This window comes from Ambystoma mexicanum, chromosome 12 (genome assembly GCF_040938575.1).
Source record: "Ambystoma mexicanum isolate Mex_15411 chromosome 12, UKY_AmexF1_1, whole genome shotgun sequence".
Taxonomy (NCBI): Eukaryota; Metazoa; Chordata; class Amphibia; order Caudata; family Ambystomatidae; genus Ambystoma; species Ambystoma mexicanum.
The window spans coordinates 362122376-362139667 of record NC_090936.1 but is presented as its reverse complement, the minus strand read 5'-3'; the positions used below and the strand labels follow the sequence as shown (position 1 = coordinate 362139667).

The window sequence follows — 17292 nt, the reverse complement described above, 5'->3', positions numbered from 1 at the left end:
AGTCAAACACGTTGCCACTGAGCTATGCTCCAAGGCCTTGGTTGAAGGGTACTAAAAACTGATGACAGAGTGTTAGGGAGAATTCTCATTCTATGGCTAAGTTCCCTTACCTATAGAGTCCCCCAGCAGCTTTGCTGGATTTGAAGGGTTTGTTTCTTTCTCCTGCTAAGAGTGTGACTCTTTTTCCCACTCTTAGGCATATTTGCTATGTGTGTTCTAGGCTTTTCTTTTGTGTGTTTAATGTCTATGGGGTTTATCTCACCTCCATAGGAACCATCTTTATCCACATGTGTTACACAGCACCCTCCGTGCAGTGACAGAGGGGTGTAGTAGCGACCCCCAAACACAGACTCCATACCCTGGGACTGACTACTGTCCCAGGGCATGTAAAGTCCCAATTGACTTTACTAGTCAATCTTTATGAACAAAACCAGTACAACCCATCTTACTATGGAGGTACTGGCAAGCTTTAATAACTTTTCCCTTATGTTCATTTTTGAGAGGATACTATACAGTCCCTCTCTCAGAGGTTTCTGGCTGGTGGCAGTGGTTACTACCAAAAATATTCGACTGCGAATATTTCCCTATGGGTTTTTCCCATTGTACGAGGCTACCACATTTACTGACAGCCTCTAACATACTGCCGGTTTACTTTTATATTAACTTTACTCCGGTAGGTTTTATTTGCCAGAACCTTTATATAAATTCTTTCTCGTGTCTTTCTCTAAACTTCTAACCCAGGTCGGGGATCCTTTGTTCATCCTTTTGGCGGGCTTCTGCCAAGAAGCCCTCCTTTCGGCGCCACTGAGTCTGGGGTGGATCCATTGTGTTGGAGGGGGAGTAGGACCCTGGACAGGGTTGCCTCAGCAACCCAGGTCGCACTCTGCCCTGATAGGCTGGAGGGTCTCCCACCAGGATGACCACTCCACTATGTGAGTGAAAGCTAGGCTGTATGAATGGGGATCTTTTTGCATAAAAGCAGGGTCCTGAGGACTGGACGAGCAAGACGTTGCCACTGAAACTAAGAAGCCGAAGAGGAGAGAAGCCAAAGACATCTGCAATGACTGAACCACCGGTGAAGCCCTGCTGCAGCATCTCACCACTTTTCTCCACACGACGAGAGAAGATCTTCATCTGCAAGAGCCTTCTTCCCTTGAGCTGGTGGGGCCAACCAGTTTGCCAATCACCTTCCTGGACCTGCCTTGGTCGAATCGCCAGTGCCTTGCACTCGTAGACCGGATATCCAGGCACCCGTCCACCCGGACCGCGATTTAAAGGAGCGTACCTTTTATTCGTTGGGCAGCACCGCGGCTGGTTTCATCCCTGGGTAGTGCAGTACCTAGAACCTTCCTCCATGACGTGAGTCTCTCTTCCTCTGCGGGATCTCCCGAACTGCAGGAACTGCCAGGAACAACCGCCACCGCAGGAGCCTCTTCTACATTTTAAGGAACTTTGTTCCGCCAGGCTTCCTTTTTCGCATGGTAGTGCTAAAGGTGTTTTAAATCCTTTACCTACCTGTTGGGTTGGCCGCCCATATCCTCTAACATTGTCTTTCACCTTCTGCATCCACCTTTTCAAATTGTTTAACAAAGACTTGACTGCAGCTACAAGAACATTTTGCTCCTGGGCTCTTTGCCCTGTACCACTGACTCTGGCACAGGCCTATTGACTCTGGCTGAATTTGTTAGAACTGCCTTCTCTAGAGTGCTTCTCAACTAGAACTGTGTTGGTGCACCTACTTCTTATAACCACCTTTTCCTTCCCACTTTTAAAACTTGTGAAGTGCCATTTTGCTCGGTTTTCATTTAGGTATTATACATGCTAAAGTACTGCCTTGACTAAACTTGTTCACAAACTTATGGGAAGTGTTGGAAGGGTGTCTACGAATATATTCCTGCATAACTTGTGCTTTCCCTTCCTTGTGAGAAATTGCTAAAGTGCCATTTGTGTTTGGTTTTCACTGTGCCGTTTTGTTCAGTTTTCACTCTTGCTCAAACTTGTCTACAATTTAATTAGGGAGTTGTGTATACTTTTCTTGACTGATTTTAACTTGCTTTAATAACTGTCATTAATGTGTTAACTTAGAAGTGTGTAAAATAAATATATATATTCTTTTTAATACAAAGCTTTGGTCAGTGTTTCCTTGTGCCAAGGTATTATATCCCTATTGTGTAAACCCTGAATACTGCTCATCTCCCTCTTGAGCTAAGTCTGACTGCTTAGCCACAGCTACCAACTAAATCTTTGTTGTACAGACTGATACCAAAGTGGATGTATTGCTCATACCTGTAGTCTTAATCTTCTGTAGTGCTCCCTAAGGGAACAGCACAGGATTCTGTCTAACACGGCTAGGGCAAACTATGAAATAACCTATTATTTCATATAGGAGGAGAAACTACCAGCTGGATATTTCGTAGGGTCGTGTGAGGTTGAGCCACTGGGGAACTATAACAGGTGTGGAGCTGGAGCGTGGGTTGGTTTGGCCTTGTCAACGGGGTGGGATGATATTCTGCTGCCACTTGAAAGTCTTGGTATAAAGATTTTGCCTGTTCATCGCTTATAGGCTAATTCGTGATATTTCTGTGCCCGTTGACATTTTGTATGTCTTGGCTGCACGTAAAACATGTAAACTAGTATACTTAATAAATTGCCGGGGCAGGCACAATTATTACATCCGCCAAGATTCCATCATAGTCAGGCCTGAGATTGCTGCATGCACACATCCATATGGAGGCAGTGCCTAATGCCACTAGATTTAAATAATTTGTGAGGTAGTGTGTGTATGGAGAAACACACTCACCTGCTGTAAGGAGTTGCAACTGTAAGCAGGGGCATCAAGGCCCCAACCTGATGTGGCTGAGCGCCATTAGTCGAAAGATCATCGATAATGTAGATTTATTAAGGTTTATACCCGCCATACCCACAGGTGGTATGGGTCGTTGAGATCTACACTGTATTCCAACAGCTCAGCTTTTTTAATAAATGGGCCTGGAGCAAGCACAAATATGGTAGTTCAGACGGGTGTATTTGAACAATGCAGTAAACAGTTGCCAAAGGATATGTCACTTCCAGCTGCTCAGCACCCAGGCCAAATAGTGCAGGAAAAGATTCGATAGAATGGGTATGCTACAATTTCTAATAGAAAAGATTGTGCATCGGTTCTAGTAACACGGAACCTTGGATTTCCATGGAAATGCAAGTTGTTTAGCTGAAGGGTGCAAGGAAAGGTGGTTGATGCTTTACCGTACAATAAGTAGGGTTAGCGTAGCACCCAGTACATTATATGTTAGAAGAGTACGAGAGGAGGACCAGGTTAAGTTTTGAGGTGGCAGTGCAGACATCAAAGGAAAGAATGTTGCAGCTCTGTATGCCTCCGTTGGAGAGATGTTTCGACTGATAGAAGGCACATCAGCAGCTTCCACGGCCCTAATCGTAGGGATGGGAAATTGAAAGAAAGTCATGACAGTTTACTTGGGCATAACATAGGAATGATGGACATTCCCAAAAGGAGATGATATTAGGGACAGTGACATCTCAGCGTGACAAGTGCAGGTGAAATCTTGCTGTCCGAACTCAATCTCTTCTACCTTCTAAAAACTTTGGAGGCGATTCTTGAGCCAGTGACAATACTTTACAGCACTGTACGAGCAGCAGAATAGTAAATAGCAATGTTACATGTATTTCAGCAAGGAGGAAGATGATTCAGAGATCATTTACCAAATAAGTGGGAAGAGAAAACAATTATTTAAACAGAAAGTTAAATTGAGTGGCACCAGACAAAATGGTTTATAGTTTGGAGTATTTCAGGCAAGGTGAGTGCTTGCCCAGCATCTTTTTTTAGCTGCCCAGGCGTAGAGGTTCTTTAAAAAGATGGGCCTTGATGACTGCTTGCTGAATCAAAATAGAGAAGGAGCGACCTTCTTTCTGGAGGAGGATGTTGATCCATAGTCTAGGGCATAAGATTAGAAAACCTGCCTCTCATTTTCTTTCTTTCAATTTTGTAGTAGTTTTCTATAACGCATAAATAGGGCACTGAGGTTCACCACAGAATAAAGTTAGATAAACCTCGATTTTTCATTAATTACAATCAAACAAAATTATTAGTATTATACGAAATCCTCAAAATCAAACCAAAAAAATGAAGACGAAACATAATGCTAACGGTAAGAGACAAAAAGAAAAAAGTGTTCAAACCAGCTAACCATGTTTTCAAGAGTTTACAAAATTCCATTCTGGCAGTAGTTTGTCTCCTGGTGCTCCGGTATACATTATAGTGCCCGAAATTATGGTGTTGTCTTCATCAGTGCTTTGTAGATGATGCAGCAGGATTTCACAATTATGCATGCCTGCACGGGGAAACAGAGAATTGCGACCAGTGTTCTGGTGATATGGTTCTCTTTTCCGGGACATCCGAGAAACTGTTCACACGGATTTGTTCAAAACCAAACTACAAGCCTACCACCTCCTCGCCTCCAAATTACCCTTTTAACCTACCTTCTCATCTTTCTGCTGGCTAACATGTTTCCCTTGCCTCTAACCACCCTCTGTGCCTCACATCCTATGCCTCCTCTCTAGCACTTCACCCATCATGGTCACATCTCAAGCACAGCTGGCCATACCGTCTACCTGCAATTAAAAATGTGCAATGTTGGTTGGCCTTAATCTTTGTATGTCCACTTATGTATTGGCCCCAGTGACTGTTCCATTTACTCCCCTCCCTAATCTGGTTAGAATGGCCCTCAAACTCACCCCCATTGTAAGAAGCTCACTGCTTCCTGTCAAATCTGGTTTCTTATCTACTGTATGTTCTTTTGTGATGAAAAGAGCATTGTTCCTCCTGAATATAACAACATCTGTTCTTTCCTTCAAGCATTAGAGATCTAGTAGACTACATACAATGTTATTTGTCATCATGCTGACTTTGAGACAAACACACACAACATGATGCTCTGGTTTGCAGTCTATAATTTAGTCCTGAGTCATAGTTCGTATAGTGCTGGCATTTGTGGTCAATCATCTCATATTATCCGTGAATTAGAGTAGTGGGATCAAAAGTACAATAGAATACAAAGACCTCCTTGATTTTGAAGCTGGTGCATCAAGATTGTACACTGATGTATTTCTGTCAAAAGGTTTTGTAACATCAATGCTAATTTCAGTTCTATTAGTGTAACCCATGGCACTCACCCTCAGAGTGTCGACGCGCTTCACGAAGATTGTAGCAGTGCTACTTTTACTGATGTTGGGCAATCATTTTAGTGACATTAAAACTTTAAAACTTGAGTCAAGCCTCTGACTTTCAGTTTGCATGCATTTCTGTAACATGTTCATTGTTCCACTCACCTGTTAAATATCTTGTTTTTCAAGAAAATCACTGGCACAGTGGATTAGACCTGCATTCTGCAGGACAACTGTACATTCTTAAAGCACCAAAGGAGACAGCTTCACAGAACTATCACATAATGAGAAGTTTGTTTGTTTATTTATTTGTAGCGGGTACCAGACCCAAAGGTATCAGGGCACGGGAACAAGAATACATTAGGCTTACAAGTTGCTTATAGTTACATAGGTTACAAAGGCAAAAATGCAGACTAGTACGAATACAGCAGGTAATACATATGCATTACAAATGAATATTCAATACAATAGGTAGTCCAAGTGCAGTGCAGGTGTGGGTCGCGCACGAAGGTCAAAAAGTCCAATTTGTTTGCTAGGTAAACTGGGTCGTGTGGCTGGGCTATCAGTCATTTTCTTTAAGCCACTTAATCACATTTGTTCTAAAATGTGGGTATGATTGGTTCGTCCTTAATGAGGGTGGGAGGGAGTTCCACAACTGGGCAGCTGTGACGGGGAAGCTGTTGCCTCCAGTTGTGGTCTAAAGAAGTGTAAAATCTGTGGGATATAAAAGCTTGGTGTCTACTCAATGTAATATGCTAAGGATAAAAATAATGTTTCTCCGGGATTAAGTGTGATTTACATTGGGGTAACAAATTAATAATTTATGCTTGCATAAATTAAAAGTGATTTAAAAAAGATGGATTTTGCATGTGGAAGAATAAAGGGCTTAATGTCAAAATACACGCTTTTGCGTAGATTATGCGCGCACAATTTACTACCACATTTGCATAAGTGGATGTTAACAGGTTAGGGACTAGAGTTGGGCAATGCAAATGTGTTGGGCCATGCCCACGCATTTGTACAGTTGGTGACTATTCACCTAAGTGTAGGAATGATACCTGCAAACTTGGATGTAAGTAGCACAGTAAGTAGGCAAACGCTCTGCAACTATTGTCATTTTCTAAGTATGGAAGTGGCCTAATACATGCAAAAATTAATTGTAGTTAAGGGAACAAGGTAAAAGCTAACACAGCATGTTTACCTGGTACACACATTCTCCAACTATTGTGATTTTCAAAATATGAAAGAGACCTAATGTATTAAAACATGTTTTTAGTTAAGAGAAAAAAGTAAAACATAATACAAAATGTTCATAATCAATTTTTAAACACCACTTTTGCATATTGTACTTATTGAATTTTGTACACACACATTTTTTTAGTGACTGTGGCGTAAATACACGGTCTTGGCGAACTCCTACTAATTTAACGCATAATTCCTAACAGGGTGATATTAATGAATTTTTGTACATTTTTCTTGCAAATCGCATGTCCATCAATTTCTCACCACCACTGATGTATAATGTACTCATTGAATATTGTACATGTATAAAATGGCAGCCACTGTGGAGTATGTGCACTCTGTTGGAGAATTCTGACTAATGTCACACATAATTTCAGACAGGAGAAATATTAATGAATAGTTTACAAAAAATGTTGCGAATCGCAGGTCCATAATTTATGACCCCATCTTACCTTTTATTACGTATTCTAAAAATGCACAATAAGATTGATCTTTTTAGATTTGTCCACTTTCTGATTTAAAGGACAAATACATTAAATGTAACCTAAGTGAAATGAAAGAGGTCACACAGGAGAACGCAAAAACTTCTCCATGAACTATAGTCCAACTAGCAGTACCCACCCGGTGTTGCCCGGGTCCGCAGCTGACATGCATGTGGGGTGTCTGCTATAGCCTTATGTATGTTATATTGTGTCCTAACTTCCCATTTCTGAAAAATCAAAAATTGTCAATCTCCCAAAAATCGCGTATACTGATAGCACAGGGCTGGACCCAGCTCCACCCCTGTCCAGGGCGCATGGGTGGGGTGGTCAAATTCCACCATCACCGGTACACCCCAGACTGGTATGCTGAACTTGGGCCAACATTTCAGCCCACCAACTGTCATGGGGCTGGAGCCAACCCCGAACATACAAACAAATCTTCACAAATATACAAATAGATTTACAAAACCTTGCAGTTTTGTTAATTCAGAAGACTCTTTTAAAGATTACCAGTGTTAAGGGTTGGTTCCTGTTTCTGTGAAAAAGAAATAACATGCTGATCTTCCATTTGCTTGTTACAAAGGTAAAAACAACAGTGAAGTATTATAGCAAAGCATTTAGATTTAAAGGATTTATTTTTAAAACGTAAACCTGAGAGTTTACTTCTAAAAAGTTTCACATCTTCATCCCCAGTGTTGGCTGTTGATCTTTTGTGAGAGTAAGCAGGTCTGAAGACACCAACCTCTTGGGTAAATGGCAGGATTTGACATAGATTAGCTTGCTGCAGTTCCTCACATTCTTTGTAAATTGATTCCACAAATGTTCACAACGCCACATCATGCATTTCTTACAGCTTGCATTGCATTTTCTTTATAGCTATCCTCCTAGTAAGCAATAACAATGACTATAAGGTGCAATAACGAGATCAAATGGCAATTCATTGCAGCTATTCCTAAAATGAATTTTTGTTACATGGGTAGGTGCTTCTCTAGGTGTTTCTTGGCAAACATGACATAATCTTAAACATGTTTTGAAAAGGGAGCAAGTACTAAAACAAATCAGTATTTTACACGAAACGGGCCTCATTACAAGTTTGGTGGTAGAACCAAGTAAATGGAATTACCGTTACTGGCACTTGATCTGCAGGAATTACAGGCAGATTATAAGTGCCAGTAAGGGTAGTTACTGCCCATTCCATGGAGTCCCATAGGACTCTATGGGGGAATTTTCCGGTAATACCGGTGCTGATAATACCGTCACTTTATGCTGGTGGGGTGGCAGAATTACTTCCAGCTCTTGGCTGGAGGTAATTCCGGCCACCCAACCGACAAACCTGGAGTTTATTGGTGAAGAAACGTGCCGGTAAATGCAATTACCAACATATTAATTTCGCACTGGTAAACTCCTAATGAGGCCCTTTCGTCTTATTTTAGTAAGAGAAAGATGGAGGAGGACATATTTACATATTCACCCACATATTTCCGTAAATGAATTAGAACATCTAAATTGAATCTAAGAGTGAAAAATTGGATTAAGAATTAATGAACTACAAAGAGCCAAGGGGTTAGTGAATTGAGTTAGGTTTCAAGGTAACTATCAATTATTCCACTGGAATTGATTTTCATGGTATTTAGATCGTCAAAGAATAATTTTATTTTGCAATAATTAGGGTGAGCTGGTGGGGGCGTTAGATTGTGGGGTAGATCCCCCATTTAAACATTTGACTTTACCAAAAGAACCACAGGGAAAAATGCAAGAGAAATGTGCAAAGAGGAAAGTGACCTTGTTAAAAATATGTACAACTCTTTTGACAATGCTTTTTTGACTAAGTAAAATAGAAGTTACTTAAAAAGTAAAATAACACAACAATTTAATCTTCCTTGTTTTTTTCACATTTTAATGATTTTCAAAGTTCAACAATAATGAAAGCAAAATACAATACAAATGGGCTATAGACTCGGATCAGTCACAAAACATAGTGGGGCTCGCTTCACTAAATGAAGTGCCAAGACACATCACATTAGTAACATCAGCACCATGTTGTTGCCTCTTATGGATCCCCTTCTTCCTTCCATACCCACCTGTACTGGACGCCTAAATAGGATACAATTGGTGGAGTCTAGCAGGGTTTAACGTGTGGTGGATGTTGTCCTTGTAATGATAGGGGGAAATAATGTTAATTACTTTGGCATAGTGTTAGATAATAATGCTGTGATTTCATCAGAATGATCTTGCTTGCACATTTCCCCCACCATACAGTCAAAACATAGCCTCACTATTCTTCCAACACTGAGCTAGGGAAAATGTTGCTGCATGTGTAAATGTGAGATGAGTTCAGCTGTATGGTTCGTTGCCGGATATGCGCCATCCTAGATGTACATAATGTTGAAATGTGGGCGTTAGTAAGGCCCTAAACTGTATTATGTTCAAAAGGGGTGATGGGTGGCAACTAGTGTCCAAGGCCCAGTGACAAAGTTATGTATACCTAAAGTGTTCAGTTCACTGAGGCCACTTGACCTTCTGTAAAGTTGAGGGGAATACCAAATCTAAACAGCTTTAAAAGAGTACTGAGGTTCCCACAGGTCCAGTTTATGGATGCCCGGGTACCATTCTGAGACACAATGTTGGATTTCAAATAACCAGGAAAAAGGGGCCCAGTCCAGGCCTCAGTTTGTTCAAAAAAGACAAAATATTCTAGGGAGAGTGTTTGTAACTCCTTGATCAATTTCCATCCACATGATGTGGACGAAAGAGCCATACCAAACAAGTGTGAGAACTGAGCTACAAGGCAATAATGCCCCAAAGGTACGTTCTCTTAATCATAACTCTTCCTGGAATCTGCTGAATCTTTTTGGTCCAGATGAAGGTAAATATTGTAAGTTGCATCATAGCTAAGGAGGAGTCTGGGATCTTAACAGTAGGAACCAGCAATGCATAGAAATTTCAAGGAAACACATTAATGTTTACCACACAGATATACCCCAACCTTGAAATCTCCATCTTATTCCATCTGTCCATGTCCGACATAATACTGGCAAACAAGGGGGGATATTGAGTTTAAATCAATCTAATAAAATAGGATAGAATTTTAATATTCAGCTAATCCATGATAACACCCTCCCAGGTGAAGCGATAATACTACTACTTTTGGTGTGAAATAGGTGAGGGAATTCTGAAATATTATGCCTCTTAGAATTATTGTATTATGCAGCCTTGAAGCCTTCAGTTTGTCCACAATTTCGGGTATTGCTACCCTGGAATTATTTAGGCAAAGCAGAACATCATCCCCTGAATATTATCCCTAGTGTGAAAACCTACGATTGAAGGGCTCCATTACCTTAGTGACGAGCAGGGAAAAAAGAGGGCATCCCTAAAAATGTTATCCATGTAGGATGTATTAACTGCACTGAGGCCTCCGTGCGACATGTTACAAATAAATAATAATAATCCTGGATTCTAGTAAGGGTGCTATGGAAGTTATCCCAAACAAAACCCACAAATGTTGAACAGAAGCAAAAGAAGTTAAAAGAGTGAAACATAAATCCTAAATCCACCCTGTGAAGGGCCTTATTAGAATTGATGGAATGAATGGTGATGAGATTCACCAAAGCCTCGCCCCTAGCATTCAGGTTGATTACCTATCTAATGTTAAAATGGGAATTGCTGTAGAATAAACCTAGTCTGCTGAGGACCCACAAATGAAGGGAGTACCATGCTATGGTTGGCAAGAACTTTAGAGTACAATTTAACATCCTTAGTGAGTAAAGCAATGGGACGGTACCAAGCGATAGAACGGTAAGACTCACATTCTGAAGCTGCTTTGTGAGGTTTCAAGACAGAATCATGGCTGACTTAGCCATTGAGGGAAAAAGACAGTTGGTCCCGAGAAAGGTATTGTTGAGGACCGTTGGGTGTTCAAGAGAGGGTGACTTGAATGATTTGCAGCAAAGTGGGACAAACCCGTCTGGACCCAGTACTTTGGAGAGTTGTAAAGAAGAAACAGCATGTTCAATTGCTTCACTTGGGATAGGAGCCTCGAGATTCAGCGCAAACAGATTCCTCACATTAAGATAACAGAGCAGACTCCAAATAATATTCTCAGAAAGTAGGGTCAACACCATCGCCGTTCATGAGGGAACCAAAGAATGTAGTAAGTATATCAACTTTGTACCTTGTCTATGGTTGATGCCCTCTGTGAATCAGTTAGATTTGGGATATTATTTCTCATTGATAGCTGCTTAAGCCTTTGAGGTAGAAAACCATTGGCTTTGTTTCCCAATTTTAATATTTTTTGCTTTTCAGGAAATTGTATGTGATCGTATTGACCTCCAGGAATTCTAACTTTGACATTGGCAGACAAAATTCTCATTGGGATGTCAACAAGCACTTTGTTTTGGGATTTTGTTCTCACAGACTTTTTGTTCTAGTTGGATCCTTCCTGATGCTCTTGACATGATGTAAGCTGTGGCCTGGCTTATGAATACGTCCCTCAAAACTGCTTTCAACCCATCCCAGACCATGCTTAATTTGACTTCAGCAGAAAGGTTTTCCTGAAATCAATGCATTATTGCCACTGCAATATCAACCTGCGCTGTTTGATATTGTAAGTTCCGGTAATCGGTCTCCAGGGTGGTTTACTTGTGGCCGTTATGTGGTAAAATTTGAGGAAAATCAAGAATAGACAATGATCAAAGAAAACTCAAAGGCCACATTCTGATTGGAAATGTAAGTGACACAGGACAACAAGATTAAAAGAGATCTCTTGTAGAGAAATCCCCGTGGACATACGAAAAAGAAGTGTAGTCCCTCCGTGCAGGGTTTAATAAATGCCAAAACTCAACTACGCCCAACTCCTGGAGACTTCTTGCGAGAGCAAAGAATACTGAAATGCTACAGTGAAGGGAGAAGAGTTATATCAACAACCGAGTCCGGAACAATGTGACAATTTCTCCAGCTATACAGTTAGTCGCCAGAGATAGAAACCTAAGAACGAACGTGCCCTGCTTCACTTTCAGGCAGTAGATGGAAATCAGGGCAATTAAGTCCCCAAAAATGAATTCCCTCATAAGTGAAAGTCTGCCGTCAGGATCAACCACATTATCATTCTCAACAAAAGGGACATCTCTCTCAAACAAAATGGCTTCACAATGTTTGTTTGCTCCCCACAAGGCAAAGAACTGCTTGGACAAGCCCCTATGACGTAACTTATGTTCATCATGCAGAGAGTGGTGTGTCTCGTGGAGCGGCTCTATCGCAGTACCCCTGTCCTTTTCACTTAAATGGGTAATTGGGGCCCTCGACATTCAGCTTGTTCATGCAAAGATCAGCTATTAGGACTGTTTTTAGGTTAAGGCCATATTCATGAGACTACTGTGTGAGAGCTGACATCCCTCATCAAACAATACTCTGTATGTACAAATTATGTCATGATTGGAGTCAAACCTGTAATAATCCCAACAAAAATCCTGCTACACCCTCTGATCAAAAGAAAAATTCCCATAAATTGGGACTCCTTCTGAACGCTAGAGGTGATTCTGGTCTGGTCAGGACTACCCCCACATCTCTACTGCCCCCACCTTCCCAAACAACAGCAACATCTAGATAAAGCATAGCAAATACTTATGGATCATGCATACACAGCAGAGCATAGCCAAAGTCAAGAGTTAACCAACCAAAAGGATAGTGACCAATGAAAGAAAGAGGAATAAATAATCTCATCATTTTACATGCTTACGACCAACGATAAAGAAAATAGAGCCAAAACAAGTCAAACTTTGGCTGGTGAAATATTATACCATCTATGCTTTCTTATCATATGATCATGGTTTGATGAGATGAGGACCCATTCGTGTTTCTTTCAGGCCTTCTTCTTCCTATTAGAGATCTACTTCCTTGTGCATAGCTTTTTGGGCCTGTGGCATGATCATTAGCTGAGTAATCAAAAGCAGAGTCATCTTGGGATTTCTGGATGAATAGTTGGGTGTGTCTCCCGTGGGGAAGAAGTCAACCATTGTGGATCCGAAGGCTGCAAGAGTAAGACACAGGGAAATCTCCCATCAGTATTTGATGTTCCTCTCCCGCAACCAGTTAGTTACTTCCAAAAGATCTATGTTTCTGAAGTATGTAAGGAGAAAAGTATGAGTAGAGGTTAATGTGGGCATCCTTGAACAGGATGGACTGAGAGTTCCTAGCCTTAGAAATTATGTTCTGTTTACCTCTGGATAAAATCGACACGAGTGAGTACTCATGCAGTGCGAAATATGGGGAAACGGATCTAGACAAAGGTAAAATCTACTTATAGTATGTGTTTAGGCACACTGTAGATCACATTGCACCTATGCCTGTTCTCAGCTTCCTCTAACTTAAGTTTCAGAGAGGAGTAGTTTGATTCTAAAACCTCTATCCTGTTAGGAAGTTCAGTTCACAAACTGAATTTTCCACATCTATCCTCCCCTCCATGTATGCCACTGGCCTAACCAAATAAGAAACTTTCTGTCCAATTTCAGACTTAAAATTGTACATTTCTTAGCAGCCAGCAACTCTGCTTATTCGGTCAAGGAGGGACATCCATAAACATGGGTAACTGTCGCGGGATCCGGATTCTTGTGTTGATCTTGTTTCACCAAAAGTGTCATAATGTCCGCTCCCTTCTGTGATATTTGTGATTTACCCGCCATGGTGTGTTGATTTCCAGAATGACAGGATAGGTAGGACATGCTTGTCACAAAGTAAGAGTGATATACTGCCGATTGAAACTAGAAGAAGTCTTGACCACCGGGGAGATCACCACCTGGCCACTTCAAGCAGCCAATTTCAAGAAGGTGATTAGTTACTCTTGAACCTTAGTCCGTAGGATATTGTGGGTGGTAAATCAAGGACCTGGAATCATGACAATGGGTAGAATATTATATGCTGAACCTTGGACCTGATAGGTCAGAGAGCATCCTGCTTTCAACCCACCACAGCCAACTGACAGCCTCTAGCCTTTTGTTGTTTCAACTGTGTAACTGATAGGATACATAGAGAGTAGGTCTGTCGCCTCCCTGCGGGCCACACAGAGGCTATACATTTTCCCCCAGTGAAGAGTTATGATCTGGGGGAGAGCAGGATGATCCACTGGGGCAGGCCAAGAAGGTGCCACATCACTCTAACCAGAAGCAGGTCCCGGTACCGGGCTCTGACAGGCCTGCATGCAGGCAAGGCATACCTGCAAAAGCTTTAGAGAAGGTGTGGGGGCACTGTTGCAACACCCTACTGGTCCGTCTTTAACCCCTGGCATACACCTTAGTCCCATCAACACTCAAGGCAGGCTCAGAGCACCTCCTTCAGTGGGTGGGGTATCAACAGTGTTCACGTAGGTGGAAATCGGTAGAGTCATTGTACCTACAACACCTACAAGACCACTCTTTCTCATGATTCGAAGAAACCAATGCCAACTCCTCTACCAATGTTCTGGGGCTCAACCAGGCCCTGAGAGTGCAGTGCAGAGTTTTGCCACCTTTGAACTTTGAACACCCTCAGCATCTGAGTCAGGGCTCTCATCGGAATACGACCTCCACGGGAAAACTAAACTTTGTGCATGGCATGGGTCTATACATGCACTGGGGGCTCAGATATTCCCAGTGCAATGTGCAGTCCAGACAGAGCAGGAATGAGAATAGTAGAGCCAGCGGAAGACCAAAGCTGCTGAAGTCACCAAAACTGTGTCCTACACAGAGCCTGGCTTAACCATGCATCAATTTACCATGTTTCTTAAAATGCATTAATTTAAACAAATCCTATAGAACAGGGACCCATTCTTTTCAAAGTCTTTATCAGTGATTTTGCAGAGGGACTGGAGAAAAGGTAAGATGAATTTCATATGCAATGATGATCTGTAGAAAAGTTGACGGCTGAGACCACATGGAAAATATCATGAAGGATTTAAGATAATTTTGAGTGTCAGCACTAACTCGATTCAGTCATGGCTATAAGCAAGCAGTTGAGGATCAGGAACCCAGGGGAAGAATGGAAGGTAGGGAAAAGGACAAAATAAGTAGTCATATTGCTGAGTGCAGGGCAGATTGGAAGAGAGGTTAAACTTGCACAAATAAAGAACTTGTGTTAGCACTTTGTAAATAATTTGTGATACCTCGCAAGGAGCATTGTATCCCATTATGAAGACCACATGTCCTGCCTGAATGATAAAAACCAAATACAAACAGTACATTGGAAAATTACCAAATTCACACCAGAAATCTTATGTATCTAGGAAGGCAGCTGGTAGAGTGTTAAGTAGAACGGTATGTTGACAAAGGCATTTACATACATAAGGGGCCAGGAGGATAGCTCAGGGGAAATGCGTTTGAATTGGAAGCAAGACAATGGAGAGCAACACAAGTTTGAATCCTGGTCCCGCCATGGTCCCGTGCTTGTGCTTAGAGACTGATCTCCAGTTTTAGGCATGTTATAAAAGATTAGCTAGTTAATTAAGGAAAATTAATAATTTGCAGCAGATGAAAAAGCTAGAAGTACTGTATCTCTCTCATTTTTTGCATCAATGTAACATAGTACATGTAGAAATGAAATAGAGGGAATCATCTTCCTGCTCGTTAGAAATCTCTCTATTCATTTTCCCCTTCTGTAGAATTCAGAGGTTGAAACAAATATGTTTAGTCTAGCTCTCTGATTAACTCAATGGTGTTATTTCTACCAAGTCTAGTGGTCCCCAACATATTGACCTGAGAAGTATGAAGGGTAGAGTTGGCCCTGTTAGGATTTGAATCAGGGACCACATAATACATCTGGATGTCCAAGGTAAGCCCTCAACTCTCTACATAAACATACTGACCATACTTGATCCAAGGACTAATCAGCTAAGCAACAAATTAGCAGCTGGTTGTGGCAGTATTTGCAAAGACTCCTTTGAAAACGTACAGGCAACAAAGAGACAAACCATAGTAACCCACATGCACTCATAAGTGATAGTACATAGTGTGGGCCAAGTATGGTGCCGTGTCCTGCAATTTCTGGTGTAGTAAAACGGTTTTAAGGCATTCAAAGATCATGTTCAAATGAATGTTTCATGGTGCTTTAATACTATATTTTTTAAATGTACTTAACCAAATGTATTGAATTATAGTATTTCAATGTGACTGGTCATGTTGTAATTTCATTTTTGAAAAATAAGTAGTTACAAAAAGCTGAATTGTAGCTGGGATTTTGGTGATTCCTGGTATCAATTAACATGAGCAACAACCAAGGGGGTGGGGGTATGTGGAGCAATGCCTACTCTCTTGTCCAATTAAGCAGCTAAAGCTGAAACTGACTAAATGCCAGTTCTATGATAGTGAGGATCCAGTCTACCTATATTTGTATGGTATTTTTTGCTGCTGTCTATGTCCACTGATTAGGAGCATGCTGACGTTCTTAGCTGACTGTTGCCTTAACCCAAGGTATAGCTTCTATATGAATGAGAGAAAAATAGTCGACTTTTGCTTCAGATTATAAAGCACATATATTCCTTGGTTAGCATTAGATGTTAGAGAAGATGCTAGGAGTTAGGGAGGCCTGGCTCGGTAGCCTGATATTGTAGGATGAATTCGCGAAGTACTTCTGTAGAGGAGAGCCGGAGGGCACAGTAGAGCCTAAGTACATCACTCCTCTTGAATTGGGCTGTAAAAAATGTAAAACAAATATAATTTAGAAACATTATATACGCACGAAGATAACATCAACATTTAGAGCAGAGCAGTAGTGGTGTGTGCATGCGAAATGCAACACACAACCACACACCCTATGTTAGAAGTCGTATCCACTGGAATATTGCATCATTGGTTTTCTTCAGTTTGTCAAACTGCAGTGAAATATTGAGAATGTTACGCTCACCGTGAAACTAGTACAAACATAGAAAAGGGGAGTAATTCAGAACTTTTTTCTCTGAAAAATTAGACATTATGAAAAGATTCAAGTGTAAGGATGGTAATAATAACTCTACATTAGCAATACAGGAGAGGCTTGTATATACATCACTTGAATAATATGACAAAGTTTAATATCTCCATCATTAGAAATGACAAGTTGCTATTCTAATGTCCAATTCATTTTTATGTCAATCATTGAATAATATCGTTATAATAAAAAGACCCATTCAAACGAATCAAAGTTCATACATAAAAAAGACAATATTTTCTTTAATACAGATGAATCATATTTATATAAACCAATGACGTATATATTTGCATTTACATTTAAGACGCCTCTATGTTCGGGCTGCCACATTTATAAAATGACAGCTTTCAATTCCTTTTAATCCTTCTAATTTCCGCAACGGCAGGAAACTCTTCTATCATTAGCTAACAAGGAATAACAATTGCCAACAAGAGTACCAAAAGCCACAAGATTCACAGTA

The 17292-nt window shown here is 40.9% G+C and overlaps 1 protein-coding gene across 2 annotated transcripts in view; it reads right to left on the bottom strand.

Moving 5' to 3' along the window:
- Positions 1 to 5460: 5460 nt before the first annotated feature.
- Positions 5461 to 17292, bottom strand: part of LMNTD1 (lamin tail domain containing 1) — a 2112860-nt gene continuing 2101028 nt past the window's right edge. For both annotated transcript variants that reach the window (XM_069628478.1, XM_069628479.1), the window contains one exon: positions 5461 to 16556. In XM_069628478.1, the coding sequence (XP_069484579.1) occupies positions 16435 to 16556 (122 nt within the window). In that variant the 3' untranslated portion in view covers positions 5461 to 16434. The remainder of the gene's footprint in view (positions 16557 to 17292) is intronic.